Source organism: Coptis chinensis, chromosome 4 (assembly GCF_015680905.1).
Source record: "Coptis chinensis isolate HL-2020 chromosome 4, ASM1568090v1, whole genome shotgun sequence".
Taxonomy (NCBI): Eukaryota; Viridiplantae; Streptophyta; class Magnoliopsida; order Ranunculales; family Ranunculaceae; genus Coptis; species Coptis chinensis.
In genome coordinates, this window is record NC_141459.1 from 106,365,477 (window position 1) to 106,391,641 (window position 26,165).

The 26,165-nt window shown below is 37.2% G+C and overlaps 2 protein-coding genes and 1 pseudogene across 3 annotated transcripts; all 3 read left to right on the top strand.

Moving 5' to 3' along the window:
* Positions 1 to 295: 295 nt before the first annotated feature.
* On the top strand, positions 296 to 14,906 carry CLASP (CLIP-associated protein). Its single transcript, XM_086558740.1, is given in 22 exon segments — positions 296 to 726; positions 1,505 to 1,660; positions 2,299 to 2,361; positions 3,310 to 3,378; positions 3,503 to 3,668; positions 5,155 to 5,316; positions 5,686 to 5,783; positions 6,992 to 7,066; positions 7,141 to 7,209; positions 7,295 to 7,331; positions 7,334 to 7,382; positions 7,468 to 7,585; positions 8,179 to 8,277; positions 8,365 to 8,710; positions 8,874 to 10,672; positions 10,807 to 10,908; positions 11,881 to 11,985; positions 12,094 to 12,168; positions 12,243 to 12,311; positions 12,943 to 13,011; positions 13,921 to 14,022; positions 14,487 to 14,906. Coding segments are annotated over 22 exon segments (4,326 nt in total). The 5' UTR covers positions 296 to 390; the 3' UTR covers positions 14,649 to 14,906.
* Positions 14,907 to 15,914: 1,008 nt separating this feature from the next.
* Positions 15,915 to 18,173, top strand: LOC147506690 (putative disease resistance protein RGA3). Its single transcript, XM_086558741.1, has 2 exons — positions 15,915 to 17,858; positions 18,002 to 18,173. Exons 1-2 carry the CDS (start codon positions 16,213 to 16,215, stop codon positions 18,018 to 18,020), a joined length of 1,665 nt encoding a protein of 554 aa, XP_086414867.1. The 5' UTR covers positions 15,915 to 16,212; the 3' UTR covers positions 18,021 to 18,173.
* Positions 18,174 to 18,441: 268 nt separating this feature from the next.
* LOC147506691 (CLIP-associated protein-like) lies at positions 18,442 to 25,377 on the top strand (annotated as a pseudogene). Its single transcript, XR_015221161.1, has 11 exons — positions 18,442 to 18,635; positions 19,137 to 19,213; positions 19,956 to 20,312; positions 20,484 to 21,356; positions 21,480 to 21,610; positions 21,745 to 21,846; positions 22,644 to 22,763; positions 22,872 to 22,954; positions 23,029 to 23,106; positions 24,516 to 24,565; positions 25,007 to 25,377. The product of XR_015221161.1 is annotated as a CLIP-associated protein-like (transcript).
* The last annotated feature ends 788 nt before the right edge of the window (positions 25,378 to 26,165 follow it).

Below are 26,165 nucleotides of genomic sequence, written 5' to 3' on the forward strand. Positions count from 1 at the left end.
CGGGAAAAAAAAATTAATATTCGGTTAATCAAGTGAGCGGAGCGAACTATCTTGGCAGAAGGGAGATATGCGAACAAAAACCAAGTTGGTTGGTTTCTGTCATCAACTTCTCTCTCATTCCTTCTTCACCCAACTACTTTTTACTTCTTCACCCAACTCTTTTCTCAGCTCAGTTCCTTCCACTCTCCACTCCACACGCAAGATACTAATATATATCAGTGATATATTAAATATATCGGTGATATTTTGGGCCTTAAACTAAACTAATAATCAATTGGTCCCCAAACTTTACTCTCTCTAAAAAAAAAAAAAAAAAGCAGGACCAGTCTCATTTCTTCACTCCACAAAAAAAAAAATTCTCTCCACTCGGATCTAAAAAAAAAAAAAAAAATGGAAGAAGCATTGGAGATGTCGCGTTCAAAAGACACGAAAGAAAGAATGGCAGGAGTAGAAAGGCTTTATTCACTTCTAGAAGCATCTAGAAAATCACTAACATCAAATGAAGTGACTTTATTAGTAGATTGTTGTTTAGATCTTTTAAAAGATAATAATAATTATAGAGTTTCTCAAGGAGTTTTACAAGCTTTAGCTTCTGCTTCTGTTTTGTCTGGTGAACATTTTAAACTCCATTTCAATTCTCTTGTTCCTGCTGTTGTTGAAAGGTTGGGTGATGGTAAACAACCTGTTAGGGATGCTGCAAGAAGATTGCTTCTCACACTTATGGAGGTAATTTTTTTTTTTTTTTACTTGGTTCGATTTGGTTGTTGTGTTTTTGATACATTTGTGTTTGGGTAATTAGTTATATCAAGCTGGATTTATGGAAAGATAGTGGCTTTCTAGTTATTATTACTTGCACGTTTTGTTTTGAATCAAGGGTACATTGGATTTAGTGAACAACTTGTTAATTTCGCAGTTTTTGACCGTGGGTTGGATGCCAATCTGTTGAAATGTTCATTAGAAATGCCATGTCCATTTTGAGTGTGATACGCGTGCCAGTGTAGTGGTGGTAGGCATGTGCTTTAAGTCTTATTTATTGTGAAATCACCTGGAAAAGGGGGGGAAATGATTTATGGTGATGATTGTCTAGCACAGTTTGTTTGAGAGGAAAATGAATATAGTATCTTTACTTCTGTTTATCCTTAGATGATAAAATTGTGATGCATTTGTATATGTTGAAATGTTCACTTGAAATGCCATGTCCATTTTGTGTGTGATCCGCGAGCCAGTGTAGTGATTGTAGGCATGTAGCATAGATGTTGTGGAAATAATGCCGTTGTTTTTAGAACATGTGCTTTCAGTCTTATTTATTGTGAAATTACCTGGAAAAGGGGGGAAATGATTTATGGTGATGATTGTCGAGCACAGTTTGTTTGAGTGTTCAAGAGAGGAAAATGAATGTAGTATCTTTACTTTTGTTTATCCTTAGATGATAAAATTGTGATGCATTTGTATACGTTGAAATGGAAATGTTAAAGTTGGGACTAAAGTACATTTTATGATATAGGTTTCTTCACCAACAATTATTGTTGAAAGAGCCGGATCTTATGCCTGGATGCACAAAAGTTGGAGAGTCCGCGAAGAGTTTGCACGGACTGTCACGTCGGCAATCGGTCTATTTGCTTCTACAGAGCTTCCCCTTCAGAGAGTTATACTTCCTCCTGTAAGTAACTTCTCGATTTTGTATCAAACTTTTGATAAACTACTGTCAACTGTCAGCTTGAGGTTATCATGGGCATCATTATAATTAGTGGCTTTATAAAGTTACAAGGTATACATTTTTTCTCATTCACCAATGTAGGACAATATGGATTGGTGGGCTTGTATATTATTTCCAAAGGAGTGGATTTTATAATGGGGAATAGTAGGTGAATCTCTGGACTAGGATATATTTTTCTATGGTATTATCAGAAACAGTATTATCATCTGCGACGGTGGAGGAAATAGGTGATTAAATCTGATGGCCGTTTTAAAGATTCTCCCTGGATTCTCTACCACTGTTAAAACCTGTTTCAAATGAATGAAAATAGTAAAATAACCCTGCAAATAAAGTGTTTTTCTTTTCATACATGAAATGAACACACCATCCCAGATTGACAAGTTGGAAGGGAATTGGTCACGAAGATCGGTCTTGACCCAACCAACAACTGATCCCTTAGTAATTTTTGCTTCTTGAATCAATGTCACGTAAAATACCGATGAGGAGAGGCATGAAGCTCATTCATATCGTCTACAAAAATGAATTTTAAATGCTTATTACATTTGTGTATCTATGTTTATATAGTTTTTTTGTATTATCAGATTTTGCAGATGCTGAATGACTCAAATCACAGTGTAAGAGAAGCAGCAGTATTTTGTATCGAGGTGAGTGATGTGGAAATGGTTGTTTGAAGAACTAGATTACTGTAGTGATTAGTTATTTTGAACAGTACTAATAAGATCTATTCATCCCTGTTGAGTTGAAATATCTCGTGCCCTTTTTTCTCATTATATATATATTTTTTTTCTTTTGATCTAAAACTATAAAATTACTAGTAAACCCTAGGCGAGGGAGTAATCTGATGAGGACTTTGCTTGATTGTATTGTTTTCTATACCTCGTTCGTTTATGTTTTATCCGTAGGTTCCCTTGACATTCGTTGTGTATCTTATCAAATTATAAATTTGCCGACCCAAAAGAATTAATCAATTTCAAGTAAAAGGTAACCAATGTAGAAGATACAAAGCATCCTACATATGTGAGAGATTCATGTCGGCAATCTCCAATACTTTCAACTCTGAAGTTATTAGTTATTTCAACTCTGAAGTTATTAGTTATGACTTACATCCAGCGCACGACAAGAATGTTAAGAACAAACTACTTATGTTCAATCCAAGAATAAAAAAAACTACTGTATTTATAATAGGATAAAAGTTATTTGTTCCGGAATGTTACTCAAGCCTGAGCATGGCCCTTGGCAACCAAGGGAGTCTTGTACCTACTAATTTCAATTACGTTCAAGCAGTTGGTTTGTGGATTCGCCAGCAAAGTGCAATGAGTGTAGAGTAACTTACATTTTTTTTCCTGCTTCCTACCCTTTATGTGTTTGACTATCTCATTATAAGATGACACCAGACAGCCTTTGTGTCTTTGCTTTGTCTTTTAATTAAGTTGAAATTTACATAAGTAAAGTTACAAAGTTGTTCTCTAAGTTCTCTAGATGTGTATGGACTTAACATCTCTTATTGATTGAAAGGTTGCATGTTCTTACTACTATAAAACTGGGTTTGTGGGCGTATTTTATTTGACCATCTGTTTTTTTTTGCTCTTCAGGAAATGTATGCACAAGTTGGACCTCAATTTCGAGAAGAGTTGCAGCGTCACCATCTTCCCTCATCTATGGTGATCATCACTGTTCAACTTGCTTCTGCTGGTTTTAAGCATAGGATTGTCCTTTCATGAGAGAATAAACTTTATTATACCCTGCCTGTGGTGTTATTAATTCTGTTCAGATTTTGAATTTCAGGTCAAAGATATCAATGCTAGATTGGAAAAAATTGAACCAAAGATTCGATCTTCAAATGGGGCTGCAGGTCATTTTTTGCCAGGGGAGATGAAGTCTGCAAGTCTTAGCCACAAAAAGAGCAGTCCGAAGAATAAAAGCCTTACACGTGAAATCTCTCTCACTGGAGGTAACTTTGTTGCGACTTTACTATTAGTTTCTTTGTTCCCTCTTCTTCGTTTGTTGCTTTGCTTTTATAAAATCTGCTAGTAACTGGTGGTTCTGTCCTTGCTATTAGCCTATCATGTTTTTGTGGTGGGACTTTGGTTCCAGACAGTTCGTACAAAATATACATGCTTACAGACACTCTCACACATGCTCAGTTGGTTTTTGAACCCAGGTCTGTGGTAAGAACTCCCACAAACTTGAGGTGGATGGTATCCTATTCAGGAGTATCTTTAAAATGTAGGCGAGTTTTAGTGAAGTGTATTTTTGGCTCCTCTGTCACTTTAGCTAGAAACTAATAACCTAAGACAAAGAAACTGAAGTGACAACTTTACCCTTAAACTTAAAGTGTAAGTCACTTAATGAAGGGTACTTTTGACATTCACTTCAAGAAAAGACAAACTGCAATATAAGACATCTCACTTTTAACTTTTCAACTTTACCCCTAATCTTCTACATAGTTTAGGTACTTTATCTCTAAGAAAGAGCATAGTTGTTACTTCTTTTTTTTTTCAAATTAAATTGGTTACAAAAAGTCTACTTCGATTTATTCTTTTTATCACTATAATTGTCTAATGTAGTCATTGTATGTTAATAACTTAATATATTAATATTTTTCGATAAAATTGAATTATCTATGCTAATATTTTAAAGGATCTCATTGTTAAAATTTTGTTATTGGTATAATTAAGTATGATGTTGCATTACTAAATGAGATATTTTGTGGTTAAAAATAACAACACTTTTGTCAATGTGTTAGGATTAGCTAGTTAACTGTATATAAGAAAGAGGCAGGACATGCATGATCGCATAAGAAACACAAGTTTTTCTTAGCCTCTTAGGAACATGATACTAGTTTACAACGAAAGAACCCAAAGAAAGAAAAAGCAATGCAAGCACGGAGATGTAGACCATATACAACAAATAGACAAAAACGAAAAGAAAAGAAAGAAAAAAAATTTGGCATCCCAGAAAGAGCCACCAGGCTGACCGATCAACTTCCAGGGCATCACCCTCCAAGCCACCCTTTTCCCTTACACTAATCCTCCTCCATCAACTCTCATAGCCACTCTCTCCCTCTTCCTCACTTTTGATCTCTTTGGAGCATTTAAAGTTGAGTCTACCCTCTTCCTCATAGTCTTCCAGGTCATCAAAATCTTGATTGTCTTCTGTTATGATCCCATCCACCTCCTCCTTTACCTGGCATTGATTCTTCTCATCCACCAACTTCAACAACTTCCCTTTGCTCCTATCCACATTAACAGCCCATCTCTTGGACTTTTACTACTGCTTTCTTTATATGTTTTGCTAGGTATATGAACATACTATTTGGAACAGGAATAACTGGGAATGCTTCTCTTTACTTTATTACTAATTTTTGTAATCCATTTGCTTTTGTGTCTACTTCTCAATCCTTTTCGCTGAGGGAGTTCAGTCTTTTTTTCCTACAGGAGAAAGTGACGTCACAGAAAAACCTATAGACGCTGTTACAATATATTCTGAAAAAGAGCTAATCAGGGAATTTGAGAAAATTGCGTCTACTCTAGTACCAGAAAAAGATTGGTCTATCCGGATTGCTGCGATGCAAAGAGTTGAAGGTCTTGTATTTGGAGGTCCGTATATTATTATATATTTACATTTCATCTTCTGGAATATCTTTTGAATTCAGCCTCTACTTTAAACTTTATACATCAAAATTTTGCTGAATTATATGAATATTTAAAGCTGATGTGAGACTTCTGTAATTATGTCATTGAATTATTCCCTTATTTTTAATGCTTTTATATCTTCTGAAAATAGTCTCTTCTACTCTGACAAAAATTACATCTCCAATCTTTTTATGATAGAGTTTACAGTACAGTTCTCTATCACGATGGTCTAGACTCTAGAATATGAGCGCATTGTGCACACACACGAGGACACACATGGGGATATTTTATTTTCAGAAGAAATTTATTGTGTTTGATATATTCCTTTATCAGGTGCCACAGATTATCCCTCTTTTCTTTCACTTTTGAAGCAACTTGTTCCACCCCTCAGCATTCAACTTTCCGATCGACGTTCTAGTGTAGTAAAGCAGGTATGCTGCAAATTTTGGGATATGTGTTTACACCTTATTGGCGTTGGCATCATCATAATCATCAACATTATTTTATTATTATTGTTGTTGTTCCCATCCTCATCATTATCGTCATGATTATTTTACAATTTGTGTGGCTGCTGCTGCTGGGAATGTATTGACATTATGTTTGATTTGGTGAAGGTAATTTTAAGCTAGTTATGGTTATTTAGAAATAGCTTAGGGTTAGGCAGATCCTAACCTGTATTAACTTATATAAATACAAAGTTACAGTTCCATGTTTGTCTTCCCGTGTAAGAACAGACAAAGTTTGCATAAAAGGGAGCACAAAAGTACATTACACATACCTTATCTATACTAATAGATGCTAAGTAGTCTCCACACTTATTTGATTCCTGTAGGCATGAGATATGACTTTAGAACCTAATACCAAAGTCTATGTCGATTTTGGGGATTGACAACCTTGTTCCTCGCGAAGAACACCTGAGAAAACCTTTCTCTAACACTCAAACTTTACTATTCATCAACTATAACTATCTATGGCCAAAGGCCTACAACTCAAATTTTAACTTTCTACAACTTCCAAAGTAGAAACCTAGTCTAAAACCAATTCTAATCAAAATAGAAACATTAAATTCGTAGTTAAAATAACCTCAAAAATAGAAACATTAAATTCATAGTTTAAATAACCCCAAAAATAGAAATAGCCTAAAATACTCGAAAACACTAATTAGATTCAATTCCCAAAAATCCCTAAAAATACTAATATTAATAGTAACTAATTTGGGAATGATTAACTCTAGGATGCATCAAGACTTGAGCTACTTCTACCTCTTGAATCCTGTCCAATAGAATCTTGATAGATGCTTGAAGGGGTTTTAGGTTTTCGCCCAATACCATCGGGGTTCTTGTCTATCTCCAAGGATCATAATGGCTCTAAGGGAGTCAGATTATAGTCTGATGTTATCTATACTCTATACCATGTAAAATGCATTCTTTTAATCCAAGTTCATTACTGCTCATTTCTTGAACAAGAACATTCTTGTGTCTGTTAGCACCTTGAAAGGCAAACAAAACATCTGCATTAGAGTTATGTGTCTTCTCACCACACTTAAATCTGTCAACTTAAATTACTTGATCAGGTGTATTGAAAATGATTTGAACCATTTTTTCAACCAACAAACCTTTTTATCGTTTTCTCACTGTAGGCTTGCCATCTGTTGTGCTTATTATCGAAGGAGCTTCTGGGAGATTTTGAGGCATGTGCTGAGATGTTCATTCCAGTAAGTTCACCTTTTCTTGGACAAATTCTCTCTTTCTGCTATTGCTTCCACTGACATTATCATCTTACTTTCAGGTTCTTTTCAAGCTTGTCGTCATAACTGTACTTGTGATTGCTGAGTCTGCAGACAACTGCATAAAGACGGTACTACTAAATTGGTTCTATAATTTTCTAATTTCTTTTAATCTATATGTATGCTATTTTTGATAAAATAATATTCATATTTCAGATGTTGCGTAACTGCAAAGTTGCGCTGCGTGTTATCCCTCAATTGCTGATTGTGCTAAAAATGACCGCAATGCAGTGCTCCGTGCCAGGTATATTTATCTGTGCCTCTTGTTTCAGGTGGAAGGTTTTATTTATTTATTTTTAATTAATAAATAATTACATTTTATGCTGCAGGTGTTGTGACTATGCACTTCTGATACTCGAGTACTGGGCAGATGCACCAGAAATACAACGAGCGGCAGATCTTTATGAAGATCTAATAAAGTGCTGTGTAGCAGATGCAATGAGTGAGGTATTATTTTTTTGGTTGATGGGTTATGACTACAATTTTATATGAGAATTTTGAATTCTAACTAAGACTATCGGAGTGTGTCTTAGGGAGAGACGAATGCACATGCAGTTGAATAGGATTTTATATATCTTTCAATGTCATAAATCCACGTTTTGTGGAAATGAGTGTGCACACATTTATGTACACGACTTGGTTAAGAAAACCAAGTTTGTTAACACCTTTAAATTTTGGTCTTAAAGCTTTTCATTCATTTTATTTTTCCCTTTTGCATGTGGGTCTTTTTTGAACACGTTTTCTGCTGATAAATTAGTTAGAAATAAAGATCCTGGTGATTTAATGTGAATTCAACAGTTAGTGAAGCTTTACCTACGTAAAATAAGTAAAGACAAGTATTTTGGTTTATAGTTGGTTGTTTTTGCTTCCTTGGCATTTAGCTATTGACTTAATTACACATTTAAAAATTTGAATTACATCTTCTTTTACGGTAGAAAAGATGCCAATGAATAAAATATTTGTGGCAATTATTTACTGGGGAAAGTAGATATTTTAGTTTGTCAGTTAATATAAACCTAGTGGGAAATGAAACTTTGCAGGTGCGATCAACTGCGAGAACTTGTTATCGGATGTTTACAAAAACTTGGCCAGAACGTTCCAGGCGTCTATTCTCATCTTTTGATCCTGTCATTCAAAGGGTATTTGTTTCCATCTATTCATGGGATCCCTTATTGATGATATGAAAACTTAGTACTTGTACTTGATGTTGATGCATTTCCGTATAGGTTATAAATGAAGAAGAAGGTGGTGTCCACAGGAGATATGCTTCTCCTTCACTTCGTGATAGAGGGGTGCAATCATTGCGTACTCCATCCCAAACACCTACTTCTAATGTACCTGGGTACGGAACTTCTGCAATTGTTGCAATGGACAGGAGTGCAACTCTACCGTCAGGAACACCTCTCTCTTCTGGTCTTGTTTTATCGCAAGCAAAATCTTTAGGAAAAGGTACTGAGAGAAGTCTCGAAAGTGTGCTGCATGCAAGTAAACAAAAAGTTAGTGCTATTGAAAGCATGCTGAGAGGTTTGGATATCTCTGACAAGCCTTTGCGATCGACTAGCTTGGACCTTGGTACGGAATGTTTCAGCTCAACTACATACTTAATATTACACAGTAATTATTCATTCTGAATAAGTTTATCCATACAGAACTTTATTTTAACAATTTACTGCATTATGGATTTATTAACCATTTCTTTAATGTCTAAGCTTTAATCACTGTTCCCCTAGTGCAGGAGTTGACACTCCATCAGCTCGTGATCCACCATTTCCTCTTGCTGTTCCTTCTTCAAGCCATCTCATGGATTCAGTATTGGCAGATTCAACTGCCTCCAATATTTCTAGAGGTAGTAGTCAGAGCAGTGGTTTAATAACATCCGATCTTATCAGTGCTCAGGTTCATGCTTCCAAAGATCCCAGCAAGTTTTCCTACCGCAGCAGCCTGTCAACTGAACCTTTTTCATCATATACTGCCAAGAGAACTTCTGAGAGACTGCAGGATGGGAGTCACATTGAAGAAAATACTGATATGAGGATCAACAGAAGATATTTAAACACACATATGGATAGGCAGTATCTAGACACACCTTATAAAGATCCCTGTTTCAGGGATTCACAAAACAATTTTATCCCCAATTTCCAGAGGCCGCTTTTGAGAAAACATGTGACTGGACGGGTATCTGCTAACAATAGAAATAGTTTTGATGATAGCCAACTTGCAGTTGGTGAAATGCCAAGTTACATGGAGGGTCCAGTGTCTCTTAATGATGCTTTGATGGAGGGTTTGAGCTCTAGTTCTGACTGGTCTGCCAGAGTTTCTGCTTTTAATTATCTCCGGACTTTGCTGCAGCAAGGACCAAAAGGTGTCCAAGAAATTACACAGAGTTTCGAGAAGGTTATGAAGTTGTTTTTCAAACACTTAGATGATCCTCACCATAAAGTTGCACAGGCAGCTCTTTCAACACTTGCTGAGATGATTCCTTCTTGCAGAAAGCCTTTTGAAAGTTATATCGAAAGGATCCTGCCTCATGTTTTTTCAAGGTTAATCGACCAAAAAGAGTTAGTTCGCCAGTCTTGCTCAACAACTCTAGAAACTGTGAGTAAGACCTATGGTATAGATTCTCTCCTTCCTGCTTTGCTTCGTTCTCTTGATGAGCAACGTTCACCAAAGGCGAAGTTGGCTGTTATTGAGTTTGCTATCAACTCCTTCAACAAGAACTCAATAAATTCTGAAAGTTCTGGTAACAGTGGCATCCTGAAATTGTGGCTTGCTAAGTTGGCACCTTTGGTCCACGACAAGAATACAAAACTGAAGGAAGCAGCTATAACGAGCATCATAGCGGTTTATTCCCATTTCGATTCAGCATCTGTCCTGAATTTCATTCTTAGTCTGTCAGTTGAAGAACAAAATTCCTTGAGACGAGCGCTTAAACAGTTCACGCCTCGTATAGAGGTCGACCTCATGAACTTTTTGCAGAACAGAAGAGAGCGACAACGTTCTAAATCTTTTTTCGACCAGTCTGATGTTGTAGGAACTTCTTCAGAAGAAGGATATGCAGGAGCATCAAAGAAAAGTCAATTTTTCGGAAGGTATTCTGCTGGTTCCGTCGATAGTGAAGGTGGAAGGAAGTGGAATTCCATGCAGGAATCGACTCTGATCACAGGCTCTATTGGGCATGAAGGTTCAGATGATACTCGGGATCAGTTATATCAGGGTCTTGATTCTAGTTATTATCCGGAGGTTGTTACTTCCAAAAGCATGGACCTGACATCAAATGTGAATGGTGTGGTTGAAAATATGGGATTGTGGACAACCCATCTGGAAAATACTGATCCAGTCATGGGTTTAGAGAGGTCATTATCAACTCCAAGACTAGACGTTAATGGAATGGGGAGCTCTGGTCATGGAGAAGTTCCAGTATTAACGCTTGGTAACGGAAGTTCAGAACTGGACCTTAATCATGAGAATCTAACAGTTACCAAGACCAGTTCCACTCCAGACGTAGGGACTAGCATCCCTCAAATTCTGCATCAGGTAAGACCTGAAAATATCAAGCTAGAAATATATTCTTAGAGAAATGCTATTTGCTCTTGTACATGAGAATATGTGAAACTCATCACTTGTTTGGAAAACTCCTGTCTGGAATCATGTTTTGTATTTATGTGCAGATTTGCAATGGCAGCGATGAGAATGAAAGTGTTAGCAAGCGTGTTGCACTTCAGCAGCTGATTGATCTTTCAGTGGCTAATGATCAATTAGTCTGGAGCAAGGTACCATTTCCTTGCATTCAAGCACTGTTCTGATTTTATGGTAGTTCTTTTTTATTACCAGGCTACGCCGTTACGCAAATCTTCTATTCAATGTATTTTTCTCCTGTTTCGGTTCTTTCTTTCTTTTTCATCCGAAATCTTCAGTGCTTGAGTTCATTACTTCTGTTTTCCTCTTCATAATCTCCATAGGTAGAATTGAATCCTGTGTAGAAGATAGATATTCGCTCGTCATGTGTCTGTTGTTGGTGTTTAGAGGAATTTACTTCATTGTGTTACCAGTCCAAGATTGATATCCCCATTCCAAATACCTAACGAATTCTGCTCCAGAATCAATATCTTTGAAGCTTCTTATGACTGGCGAGATATTATTGAGCAATTTAATGCTACGTGATTCCACTTATCTAGAATGTAGGAACTGGGGGGGGTGTAAAATAGATTGCTTGTGGGGAAGGAGCTACAAGAGTAATCAACCCTCATAAAGACTTACCTCATAGAAGATTCAACTTGCAACATAATTGTATCACAGTTACACACATGATCATGAAACCTCATCTCCTTAAGGACGGATATAAAAACATATTGGTACATGATTACATTACAGTTGAAACAATATAATATATGTGTACAGCGTCTTAAGAGGTTCTTAAATGCATTGGTTGTCAACATTACCCTTTTAATGCTATAGAGACGTATCAAATAGTAGGAACTTATATTATTTAGAAGTGTCAGTTTATGATGGTTCTGGAACTTAGATACGGATTACATAGACTCTTAAGTGTCCAGCTCTCAAGTTCTTTTGGAATCTCTAGAATTTTCTCGTATTCCTTCTCTTTTGGTTATCATTAATTTTTCTTCGGAGTCCATGGTTTTTCAAGAGCAACAAATATTCTTTGTGACCTGAACGTACTTATCAGCACATACTATTTAATCATTACATTTCTTACTAATATTATTTAGGCCGTCTGTGGGCAGTATTTCAACCAGATTCTCACAGTTGTATTGGAGGTGCTGGATGATCCTGATTCCTCGATCAGAGAACTTGCACTTTCATTGTTAGTTGAAATGCTCACCAATCAGGTCTGTTGTTTTTTCCAGATCCGGTGCTGGATTAATTATGTTCATTTGCAAAAGTTGTTTTCACAAGACTATTAATCCTAAATATACTGTTATTCTTGATACTTTCAGAAAGATTCCATGGACGATTCTGTTGAGGTTGTGCTAGAAAAATTACTTCATGTTAACAAGGATATGGTAGCCAAGGTATGTTTTTCCTGGGATACTTCCCTATGATTTTAATACTTAAATCATACTTTGACAAATCTCTTTTTGTTCAGGTTTCTAGTGAAGCAGAGCGATGTTTGACCATTGTATTATGTCAGTATGATCCATTCAGATGTTTAACTGTAAGTCAATTGAGAAAAATTATGTTGTATACAAGTTTTTTAATATTTGTGTTGATTCCGTTTGTCATATATATGTATGTCTGAATGTAGCCTCTGATCACTGAATGCTGAACAGAAGGGTGGTTGCACGCCTTCGTTCATTATGCAAAGGACTCAATGTAGATACCCAAAAATGCTTGCAGCACAGTGTGTAACAAGTCCTTAAATACCTGTTGCAGTGTGTGTTTACACACTAGTGGTTGCCAGTGCTCACGTCAGTCCCAGCCGACCCGATAGGTCAAATCATATTTTCTACAACCCTTGTGCCTCCAGGGCATGCTTTTGTGCTTTTAAACACATCACATGCCTTTTAGAAATAAACAAAATTGTTGTTTTGAATTTGTTATTTGATAGATCTCGTGGATCACAAGTTATGACCTTAAATTAATCTGAAAAGTACATAATTTCTGTCACATGCCAATGCCTCTGTGTGTACACACTATCCCTCAATTTCACTTTTGTAGTATCAAGCTTTTCAGTTTTCCCATCATATATAATATATTTGTTTTCGTTTACTGCTTACAGTGTGCCTTTGCCTTTGTTTGATAAATTTTTCCTTTGCTCCAATTTACCCCTTTTATTAACTTTGCAGGTTATTGTTCCTTTATTAGTAAGCGAAGATGAGAAGACTCTTGTGACTTGTATCAATTGTTTGACAAAGGTATTTATATGAGAGATCATTAGAGTATGTTGCCGTGTTGTTTTGGTTATTTGATTCAATTTACTATAAAGTTAGATGTGACAAAGGGCCTTATTTTGTAGAGATTGCACAGACTCACACACCAAAAGTCCTATCACTTTTACTGATAAAGAAAAAGTCCTATCACTTTAAGGACTTCATCCAAGAATCACATACAACTTACTCATAAAACTTTGCTCCCTCTCTCTTTTTGGCTGATTGGTTCAGTTAATTATATGAGTTAATGCTTAAAAAATCCAATAACGTCTAACGTTGACTTCACATACATGCATATCACGTGATATGCACTGTCAGACGATACTTGCAGCTTAGAGCTTTTTTTTTGGATGGGCAAACCTGTTTTAAATGATATCAGTAACTCTTCGATACTGGTGGGGTTCCAGCCCAAGACCTCTGGTATCATCATCCAAAGGTTTCTTTGTACTTACAATTTTGCAATTGGTAGCAGTAACAAAGCTTAGTTTTTCTCCACTTTACATGTACTAGTCGTCCCATCACTAGCATTACCACACTAAGGAAATTTAGCTTCCTTACTTCATAAATGGATAACTTTTTCAATTTGAAGTCATGGATAAATCCCAAGTGGTTGAGTGCAAGCAGGCCGTGATGGACGACCATAGAGATAGACCGACTGTATTGCCATAATCTTGTCAGGGAAAAATGGTATGGTGTCATAGCTTCTTCAGCATGATGACTTTGGTGTTTATCTTATAGTGCTTTGGCAGTTGATGAGTTAATGTCGCAACTTAATTCAGATATCGTTAGATCCTGATCCAATTGTTCTAGCTCGAGTTTTGGAGTCGGAGAAACTTTTCAGCATTTGGTTTGTGATATTGTTATTTTTCTGTTTTCTTTTGACATGTTTTTCAGTTAGTTGGCCGACTCTCACAGGAAGAACTTATGGCACAATTGTCTTCGTTTCTGCCTGCTCTTTTTGATGCTTTTGGAAATCAGAGTGCAGATGTTCGTAAGGTACTCGTTCTCATTGATTTGTAACATTTTGCTTAATATGGGGAAGTGTTTAGCGAGTTCATTTTGTTCAATGCACATTCGAGGACAGACAAAAACCCATAAAGAGTGGGAAGTGACTCTTCATTTACTTAATCTTGAAATGTGATTGGACCTTAGCCTCTTCTGTTAAGATTTAAGGTCATAGTTTAATGAGAATGGATCACTTGATCCCAGAACCAGATCTAACCTTCTTTAAGATAACACAACATTTGCCCTTCAAATGGGGACTTCCTGATACCAGGAGTTTCCTGTGAGGTGTGCTATGTCATTTCCTAGATGTATAGATAAGAATTACCTGTGTTGTCAGTTTACTTGAGTTTTGAGTTCTGTTATTGAATTTTAGACACATGGAAGTGTTGGTCCTTTGCATATCTGTTGTCTTATTATCTGTTATCTTGATTTTTTTAAACTTTTGCATGGCACAGACTGTGGTTTTTTGTCTTGTCGACATCTACATCATGCTTGGGAAGTCATTCCTACCATATTTGGAAGGGCTTAACAGTACGCAGCTGCGATTGGTGACTATTTATGCCAACCGGATTTCACAAGCCAGGTCAGGCACCACAATAGATGCTAATCATGGATAGAGGCTTTGATCTGGTTTTGTTCTTTTGTTTATTCCTTTGTTGTGTATTTTGTATAGTGTGAAATGTGTGATTTTAGATGGGGTGATTGGTTTCTATTGTGATTTCGGTTTGTTGGCAGTGAAGTGAAGTTATGAAAGTGTACCATTATAAGCCCATTTGTCGAGTGTGGGGTGTTTATGTTTGAAAATATCATCTGTAACAAATCCAAACAATATCCCATTTCGGGTGATATGAATGAAATTTGATTTGATTTTTTCATTTCTATTATTTCTGGCTACTAAGGTTAAAATACAGTGGTACTTTTCCCAGCAGACCAGAGTTGCCACTTCACAGACGTATTGCAGATGTTCTTTCATCTGTTGCATGGAACGTATTGCTCTTACTCTGATGTTCTTTCATCTGTTGCATGGAATAACTTGCTGAAAACGAATTTCAACCTTTGTTGCCTTTGTTGCTTAATGAATCAAGCCAGCATGAATCACGAGAAATATCTTGTGGTTACTACGGAGATGATGCTGGACAGCTATGTTTGATGGATTCTCTGCTTTGAATAGAACCATCTTTGTTTTGGCGGCTTTTATTTAATGGGCTGATAACTGTACTATACTCTACACTATCTTGTGCTAAAGTTTCTATACTTTGTGGATTCTTTGTGATCCTAATATGAATGAACACATAGTACACAGTTTATTCTCATCAATGTGTGGTATCGCCCTTCATAGTCCATTCCAATGTTTGCCTTAGCTTTACTTTCCTTACTGTAGGACAGTATGCAAAAGAAAATGAACTGATACAACGAGCTTGATATGTTGCACGATTCTGTCGTTTGACTTCTTACAATATGAAGCCACGGCCTGTTGATTTATCATAAGATTGTGAGTCCAATAATCTGCATATATATAGGAATGAAGATAATAAATTTCATAAAATTGGCCCCTGTCCTGACCACCAGGCACCAGTACTTGTTCACTCACCAATTCACCATGAGGCAATTACATGGTTAAAAGCAATCATCCAAAAGTATAGTAACTACTAGCTCATTGCATTACCAAATAAAGGCTTCCTTGAGTAGTAGATAAATCAAAAAATCATCGAAAAAAACAGGAGTAGACAAATCCAAAAGACAAGTAGACCCTTAATTACCTTGTTTTTTTGTTTTTTTTTTACTCTGGCCTAAAAAATAATTATCATACATTTGTTTGGGCATTTTGAATGTAGTAGGAAATGTCAACATTTTACGCGTAATGTGATTGAAAGTTTAGAAAACATCGGCACTTACCAAAATAGAGTTACAGTTAAAACCATCGCAATGAACAAGAAACCAACAAATTAGAAAACATCATCGCGCTATTATCAGACACGTATTTTCATTGCATCCACATGCATGTTCACCTAATATCAATAATTCATTTGGCTTGGATGGTTCACATTGCATACTTGACTCCAGTGTATCTTTCCTTGATTTCGTCTTCCTATCCCATTATTAGTCTTCACACTTCAAAATCTACTAGAGCAGCCTAAGCTTCTTTGTATCTCATTTCTTCTTTGTTGATCAATAAAAAAAATGGCTGAAGCGATACTTTCTGTTGTCCTGGATCAGTTGACCTCATTCATCCGAAATGAAGTTGAACAGGAGGTGAGGTTAGTGGTTGGCGTTCGTGAAGAATTAAATAACGTCCACATTCATCTCACTTTGATCAAAGCGGTACTTGAAGACGCTGAAAAGAAGGAAATACAGGAGAATGCAGTTAAGCTTTGGTTGGGACAGCTCAAAGATGTGATGTATGATGCAGATGATGTTTTGGATGAATGGAACACACGAAATCTCATTTATGCTAATGGCTCTCATGTTTCCAACAGGGTGCGTTCCTACTTGTTATCTCTGTGTGCTTGCTTTAAACATCTTGGTGTACGCCACGACATTGCTCATAGGATTAAAGGCATAAGAGAAGGACTAGATGCAATTGCTCTCAGCAAGGATCAACTAGGCCTCGTTCAGAGTCATGGTCACAAGGAACCTCCACAACTCACTAGCTCTGTTGTGGATGTATCGGAGATATTCGGTCGGGATCAGGACAAACAAGAGATACTCAGCAAGTTGCTATGTGAGACTAGTCAACAAGAAACTCAGGTCCGTACACCTATCTTGTCAATAGTTGGAACTGGCGGGTTCGGTAAGACAACTCTTGCGCAGCTAGTGTATAACGAAGAAACTATCGCGACCACCTTTAAGCTGAAAATATGGGTTTGTGTTTCTGAACCTTTTGATCGTGAAAGGGTTGCCAGAGAAATCATTGAACAAGCTACTGGGGAGCGACCAAAAGTGGTTGGGTGGGAACTTCTACATCAGCATTTGTGCAACTCAGTAAAGGGAAAACGGTTTTTGCTCGTGCTAGATGATGTTTGGACAGAAGATTCCAACTGTTGGGAGCCATTGAAGTTATCTCTGAATGGGGGTGAGCTAGGAAGCAAAATCATCGTCACCACACGTAACGAGGTAGTTGCGAAGAAGATCGGCTCAACTTATACACACAGACTGGTAGAATTGTCAGAAGATGATTGTTGGCACATATTCAGACAAATAGCTTTTTCGGAAAGATCGGAAGAAGATTGTGAAAGACTGAAGGGAATTGGACAAGAACTCACGAAGAAATGCAAAGGTGTTCCACTAGCTGTCAAGACATTAGCAAGTCTAATGCGATGCAAACAAGCAAAAGAAGATTGGATGGGTGTATTAGAAAGTGACATTTGGAAAACACAAGAAACAGGTTTTTTACCTGCTCTTATGTTGAGCTATCACGCTTTGCCGTCAGTTTTGAAACGATGCTTTATGTACTGTGCAATCTTCCCAAAAGACCACAACATAGGGAAGGATCAGTTGGTGAAGCTATGGATGGCTCAAGGTTATCTCGGCTCTGATGGAGCAAGAGAGCTAGAGAGGGTTGGTGTGGAGTATTTTGATGCTCTGGCGATGCGTTCATTCTTCCAAGATTTTGAGAAAGACGATGATGGAAACATTGTTGAATGCAAGATGCATGATCTCGTACATGACTTTGCCGAGTTCCTCACAAAAGCTGATTGCTCTGTTTTGGTGAATAATGAGAAAATTAGCAGTCACAAGATTCGTCATTTGACAGTTGATGATGTAGAGAATCCATCTATCTATGAAGCGAAGAAGTTACGCACGCTGTTAGTAGGAAAAAAAACCAGGTCGGTACCTTCTGCATTACACCAGTTGACATGTCTCAGGACTTTGGACTTGAGTTATAAATATAGTAATCATGACTTTGAAGTACTTCCAAGTGAAGTGAGTAGATTATCACATCTTCGGTACCTTGATTTGTCGTATACAGGAGTGAAGGAATTGCCTGAGACAGTGAGAAGTCTAGTTAATTTACAAACATTGAAGCTTAACTGGTGTAAAAGTCTTTGCAAACTGCCAGAAGGAATTGGGGAGCTTTCTAACCTAAGACATCTGGAAGTTGAATACACTTGGAACCTAAAGTATTATCCGCGAGGAGGCATTGAGAGATTGAGTCAGCTTCGAACATTAAGTAAGTTTGTTGTGAGTGATGGAAGCAGCAAAGGGTCCGTGATTGGGGAACTAGGAAATCTCAATTTTCTAAAAAGAAGCCTATCTATTACGGGGTTAAGGAACGTAAAAAGTGGGAATGAGGCTAAAGAGGCACAATTGCAGAAAAAGGAAAATATTTCAAGCTTGGTGTTGAATTTCGGATATTTAGACTATGGGGGAGATATTGGACACGTCAGCAGCGAAGAGGAGATACGAAGGATGGAAGGTGTTCTTGAAAATCTGGAACCACATAAAGAAAGCTTGGAACAATTGGAAATACGAAACTATGTTGGCTCCACGCTCCCTACTTGGATGAGGATGATGTCCAATATTACATACTTGTCCCTTTCTTATTGCCCAAATTTGAAGGTGGAACCGCACTACCTTTTTCCTCCTCGGCTTGAAACTCTCTGGTTAATGTACGATGTAGGTGTTCTTTCAAAATCGTTAATGTCCCTCACCCACAACAACAACCTCAAGACTCTTTGTATCGTACATTCACCTCATTCCTCTCTCCCCCAAGGATTAAACCAACTCACGTCACTTCAACAATTGATTTTTCAATTATGCAATTCCCTTGATTTCAAGCCAGAGGAGTTGAAACCACTCACTATGCTTCACAAATTGGAAATCTTCTTTTGCTGGATTATTACTAGGAGAGAACGTAGCAGAGAGGAGGACTGGAGCATCTTAACCCACATTCCCAAGATTGTCATTGATGAGAAAGATATTAGAAGGGGCAGAAATTGAGTTAGTTCTTCTGGCGGAAAGTTCATTTTTGATTACACAATTGAACGAAACCCAATTGAAGAAGAAGAAGAGGTCCTTCCCTTTTTCTTCATTTCAGTATTCATTAATTATATTTATTTTTTCAATTAATAATAAAGCTTAATATTATCTCATTTGTCTGACAGTGAAACTTATTGGGAAATTGCAAGATGGAACTGTGTTTCTGAAGATGATGAGCTATTTGAGTTCAAGATGGATGAAGGTAATTTTTCACGTCGCTGGATTTGGCATGCTTTCTTTGTTATCATGATTAAACTTGATAGATTCAACACCGAGTCTCAGCTACGTATTTCTCCTGAGCCAGACATGCACTTTGATGAAGTTCCTAAAACCCTAAGTACAAATGCTATATCTGATTTTGATGGGAAAAACTTCAGGAATATTTTTTTGTTTTGTTAACATCTTATATTTTGGTCCTAAAGCTTTTCATTCATTTATTTTCCTTTTGCATGTGGGGTTTTTTTTTTACACATTTTCTCCGGAAAAATTAGTTAGAAATAAAGATCCTAATGATTTAAGGTGAATTCATCAGTTAGTGAAGCTTTACCTGCGTAAAATAAGTAAAGACAAGTGTTTTTGGTTTATAGTTGGTTGTTTCTGCTTCCTTGGCTATTAGCTATTGACTTAATTACACATTTAAAACTTTGAAATTAGATCTTCTTTTACGGTAGAAGAGATGCTGATGAATAATATATTTGTGTCAACTACTTACTGGGGAAAGTAGATATTTTAGTTTGTCAGTAAATGTAAACCTAGTGGGAAATGAAACTTTGCAGGTGCGATCAACTGCGAGATCTTGTTATCGGATGTTTACAAAAACTTGGCCAGAACTTTCCAGGGAGTCTATTCTCATCTTTTGATCCCATCATTCAAAGGGTATATGTTTCCATCTATTCATGGGATCCCTTATTAATGATATGAAACTCAGTGTTTGATGTGATGCATTTCCGTATGGGTTATAAATGAAGAAAGAGGCGGTGTCCACAGGAGATATGCTTCTCCTTCACTTCGTGATAGAGGGGGGCAATCATTGCGTACTCCATCCCAAACACCTACTTCTAATGTACCTGGGTACAGAACTTCTGCAATTGTTGCAATGGACAGGAGTGCAACTCTGCCCTCAGGAACACCTCTCTCTTCTGGTCTGGTTTTATCACAAGCAAAATCTTTAGGAAAAGGTACTGGGAGAAGTCTTGAAAGTGTGCTGCATGCAAGTAAACAAAATGTTCGTTCTATTGAAAGCATGCTGCAAGGTTTGGATATATCTGACAAACCTTTGTGATCGACTAGCTTGGACCTTGGTATGGAATGTTTCAGCTCAACTACATACGTAATATACTAATATTACAATGTAATTATTCATTCAGAATAAGTTTATCCATACAGAACTTTATTTTAACAATTTACTGCATTATGGATTTATTATCCTTTTCCTTAATGTCTAAGCTTTAATCACTGTTCCCCTAGTGCAGGAGTTGACACTCCATCAGCTCGTGATCCACCATTTCCTCTTGCTGTTCCTTCTTCAAGTCATCTCATGGATTCAGTATTGGCAAGATTCAACTGCCTCCAATATTTCTAGAGTTACTAGTCAGAGCAGTGGTTTAATAACATCCGATCTTATCAGTGCTCAGGTTCATGCTTCCAAAGATCCCGGCAAGTTTTCCTACCATAGTAGCCTGTCAACTGAGCCTTTTTCATCATATACTTACCAAGAGAACTTCTGAGAGACTGCAGGATGGGAGTCACATTGAAGAAAATACTGATATGAGGATCAACAGATGATATTTGAACACACATACGGACAGGCAGTATCTAGACACACCTTATAAAGATCCCTGTTTCAGGGATTCCCAAAACTTATCCCCAATTTCCAGAGGCCGCTTTTGAGAAAACATGTGATTGGATGGGTATCTGCTAATAGTAGAAATAGTTTTGATGATAGCCAACTTGCACTTGGTGAAATGCCAAGTTACATGGAGGGTCCACTGTCTCTTGGTGATGCTTTGATGGAGTGTTTGAGATCTAGTTTAACTGGTCTGCCAGAGTTCCTGCTTTTAATTATCTCCGGACTTTGCTGCAGCATGGGACAAAAGGTGTCCAAGAAATTACACAGAGTTTCGAGAAGGTTATGAAGTTGTTTTTCAAACACTTAGATGATCCTCACCATAAAGTTGCACAGGCAGCTCTTTTAACACTTGCTGAGATGATTCCTTCTTGCAGAAAGCCTTTTGAAAGTTATATCGAGAGGATCCTGCCTCATGTTTTTTCAAGGTTAATTGACCAAAAAGAGTTAGTTCGCCAGTCTTTCTCAACAACTCTAGAAACTGTCAGTAAGACCTATGGTATAGATTCTCTCCTTTCGGCTTTGCTTCGTTTTCTTGATGATCAACGTTCACTTAAGGCTAAGTTGGCTGTTATTGAGTTTGCTATCAACTCCTTCAACAAGAACTCAATAATTTTTGAAGGTTCTGGTCACAGTGGCATCCTGAAATTGTGGCTTGCTAAGTTGGCTCCTTTGGCCCATGAGAAGCTAACAGTTTCCAAGACCAGTTCCACTCCAGACGTAGGGGCTAGCATCCCTCAAATTCTGCATCAGGTAAAACCTGAAAAAATGAAGCTGAAAATATACTTAGAGAAATACTTTTTTCTCTCCTGTACATGAGAATATGTGAAACTCCTCACTTGTTTGGAAAACCCCTTTCTGAAATCATGTTTTGTATTTATGTGCAGATTAGCAATGGCAGCGATGAGAATGAAAGTGTAAGCAAGCGTGTTGCACTTCAGCAGCTGATTGATCTTTCAATGGCTAATGATCAATTAGTCTGGAGCAAGGTACCATTTCCTTGCATTCATGGTTTTATGGTAGTTCTTTTTTTTTACCAGTCTTCTATTCAATGCATTTTTTTTCCTGTTTCGGTTCTTTCTTTCTTTTTCATCCTAAATCTTCAATGCTTGAGTTCATTACTTCTGTTTTCCTGTTCATAATCTCTATAGGCAAAATTGAATCCTGTGTAGAAGATAGACATTCACTCGTCATGTGTCTGTTGTTGGTGCTTAGAGGAATTTACTTCATTGTGTTAAAGATATCCCCATTCCAAATACCTAATGATTTCTGCTCCAGAATTAATATCTTTGAAGCTTCTTACGACTGGCGAGATATTATTGAGATATCTTTGAATCCATTATTGGCGTCGCAAAGCTTAGTTACATGTGATCATGAAACCTCATCCCCTTAAGGACAGATATAAAACATATTGGTACGCGATTATATTACAGTTGAAACAATATAATATATTTGTACAGCGACTTTAGAGGTTCTTAAATGCATTGGTTATCAACATCACCCTTTTAATGCTAGTGTCAAATAGTAGGAACTTATATTATTTAGAAGGGTCGGTTTCTGATGCTTCTGGAGAGTATATATGTATTATCTGGAGACTCTTAAGTGTCCAGCTCTCAAGTTCTTCTGGAATGTCTAGAATTTTCTCGTATTCCTTCTCTTTTGATTAACATTAATTTTTCTTCACAGAGTCCATGGGTTTTCAAGAGCAACAAATATTCTTTGTGACCTGAACGTACTTATCGGCACAAACTATTTAATCATTACATTTCTTACTAATATTATTTAGACTGTCTGTGGGCAGTATTTCAACCAGATTCTCACAGTTGTATTGGAGCTGCTGGATGATCCAGATTCTTCGATCCGAGAACTTGCACTTTCATTGTTAGTTGAAATGCTCAACAATCAGGTCTGTTGTTTTTTCCAGATCCGGTGTTGGATTAATTATATTAATTTGCAAAAGTTGATTTCACAAGACTATAAATCGTAAATATACTGCTGTTCTCGATACTTTCAGAAAGACTCCATGGATGATTCTGTTGAGGTTGTGTGCCTTGTGCTAGAAAATTACTTCATGTTCACAAGGATATGGAAGCCAAGGTATTTTTTTCCCCGGACACTACCCTATGATTTTAATACTTAAATCATACTTTGACAAATCTCTTTTTGTTCAGCCATTCAGGTTTCTAATGAAGCGGAGCGATGTTTGACCGTTGTGTTATGTCAGTATGATCCATTCAGATGTTTAACTGGTAAGTCAATTGAAAAAATTTATGTTGTATTCAAGTTTTTAATCTCAGTGTCTGAATGTAGCCTCTGATCACTGAATGCTGAACAGAAGGGCGGTTGCACGCCTTCGTTCATTATGCAATGGACTCAATGTAGATACCCAAAAATACCCGCCGCACAGTGTGTGTACCAAGTCCTTAAATAACTGTTACAGTGTGTATAGGCACACGCAAATACACACTAGTGGTTGCCAGTGCCTGCGTCACTCCCAGCTGACCCAATAGGTCGAATCATATTTTCTACAAGCCTTGTGCCTCCAGAGCATGCTTTTGTGCTTTTAAACACGTCACGTGTCTTTAGAAAAAAAACTGTCGTACATAATTTCTCTCTGTCACATGACACTGCCTCTGTGTGTACAAACTATCCCTCAATTTCACTTTTGTAGTATCAAGGTTTTCAGTTTTCCCTTGTAAATAATTTTTGTTTTCGCTTACTGCTTACAGTGTGCCTTTACCTTTGTTTGATAAATTTTTCCTTTGCTCCAATTTACCCTCTTTATTAACTTTGCTAGTTATTGTTCCTTTATTAGTAAGCTAAGAAGAGAAGACTCTTGTGACTTGTATCAATTTTTTGACATATGGGAGACCATTAGAGTATGTTGCCTTGTTGTTTTGGTTATTTGATTCAATTTACTAAAAAGTTATATGTGAGTATAAAAAGTTGATTCAATTTACATCATGTGACAAAGGGCCTTATTGTGTAGAGATCGCACCGACTCACACACCAAAAGTCCTATCACTTTCACTGATAAAAAACAAATCCTATCACTTTAAGGACTTCATCCAAGAATCACATACAACTTACTCATAAAACTTCTCTCCCTCTCTCCTTTTGGCTGATTTGTTTAAATTAATTATATGAATTAATGCTTAAAAGTCTAATAACTTCTAACATTGACTTCACATACATGCATATCATGTGATATGCACGATCAGACGATACTGACTGCATTCATGTTTAGCTTAGAGCCTTTTGGTTTCTTTGTACTTGCAATTTTACAGTTGGTAGCAGTAACAAGTCGTCCCATCTAGCATTACCACTCTAAGGAAATTTAGCTTCCATATTTCTTAAATGGATAACTTCTTCAATATAAGTCATGGATAAATCTCGAGTGGTTGAGTGCAAGCAGGCCATGATGGACAACCTTAGAGATAGTCCAACCGTATTGCCATGGTTTTGCCAGGGAGAAATGGTATGGTGTCATAGCTTCTGATAGTGATTTGGGAGTTGATGACTTAATGTCGCAACTTAATTCAGATATCGCTCGATCCTGATGCAATTGTTCTAGCTCGAGTTTTGGAGTCTCAGAAACTTTTCAGCATTTGGTTTGTGATATTGCTATTTTTCTGTTTTCTTTTGATCTGTTTTTCAGTTAGTTGGCCGACTCTCACAAGAAGAACTTATGGTGCAGATGTTCGTAAGGTACTTGTTCTCATTAATTTGTTAGCAAGTTCATTTTGTTCAATGCACATTCGAGGACACTGAGACAAATACCCATACAGAGTGTGGGAGTGACTTTTCATTGACTTAATCTTGAAATCTGATTGGACCTTAGCCTCCTGTTAAGATTTATAAGTTTATAGTTTAATGAGAATGGATCACTTGATCCCAGAATCAGACCTAACCTGCTTTAAGATAACACCACATTTGCCCTTCAAATTGGGACTTCCCGACACCAGGAGTTGTTTCCTGTGAGGTGTGCTATGTCATTCCCTAGATGTATACTTGAGTTTTGACTTCTGTTATTGAATCTTAGACATGTTATTGAAGTGTTGGTCCTTTGCATATCTGTTGTCTTATTATCTGTTATCTTGATTTACTGTTGTTTTTTGTCTTGTCGACATCTACATCTTGCTTGGGAAGTCATTCCTACGATATTTGGAAGGGCTTAACAGTACGCAGCTGCGATTGGTGAGTATTTATGCCAACCGGATTTCACAAGCCAGGTCAGACACCGCCATAGATCGTAATCATGGATAGAGGCTTTGATCTGGTTCGTTGTTGTGGTTTTGGGAGCTGGCTCTTTTGTTTATTCCTTTGTTAATGTGTGATTTTAGAGGGGGTGTTTCTTTTATGATTTTGGTTTGTTAGTGGTGAAGTGAAGTTATGAAAGTGTACCATTATAAGCCCATTTGTCGAGTGTGGGGTGTTTATGTTTGAAAAACATCATCTGTAACAAATCCAAACAATATCCCATTTCGGGTGATATGAATGAAATTTTGTTTGATTTTTTATATATTCTTTTTTTATGCCCAATGATGTCGACATATATATAGATATAAGAGCATCTCTAGTTTTTTTTGTGTGTATTTTTTTGGGGGGAGGTTGTGGTGGTTAATACTACTCGTTAACCCTTTGGAATTTTGTGAAAAAGCATCTCTAGGTGGAGGCAAATGTGGAAGTATCACCTATCTATTGCAAATTTGGGGTTTTGGATGTGGATTTCGCACGTCATTGCCAATGTCACATGGGTTTTTTTTTTTACTTTTTCAATTTTGCGTGACGGGAATGTCACGTGGGGGGTTTAACTTTTTTTAACTTAGGGCAACCGTGGTAATGTCACGCGATAGTATCAATGTCACGCATGGTAGACCCTATTCTAAATTTGCGACTGATATTTGCTTTCACCTAGAGTTGGTCAAATTTTGTAGATATTTATCTCAAATTTTGGCCTCAATTAAACAGGTGATACCTCCACCACCTAGAGATGCTCTAAGATATGTCATCTCAATAAAAGTCAAAACACGATATGGACTCTAGCGTTTGACGGGCCTTAAAACGCAACCACTGGGCCCATTTATGTGTTTTTTTCCCTTAAGCCCATTTAAAGGCTCGGCCCATTAAAAGGTGGAAAATGGCGCCAAACAGCTGATCTTGTCATTCTTTGCTGACAAGAAAGCAAAAAATGAGGAGGGCGCTGAAAAAGAAAGACGGAGTAGTTGAGATTGAAACATCTCCATTTCCAAAAACATTCAACACCTTCACTTCTTCTTCTTCTTCTACCGCATTTTCTCATCAACCT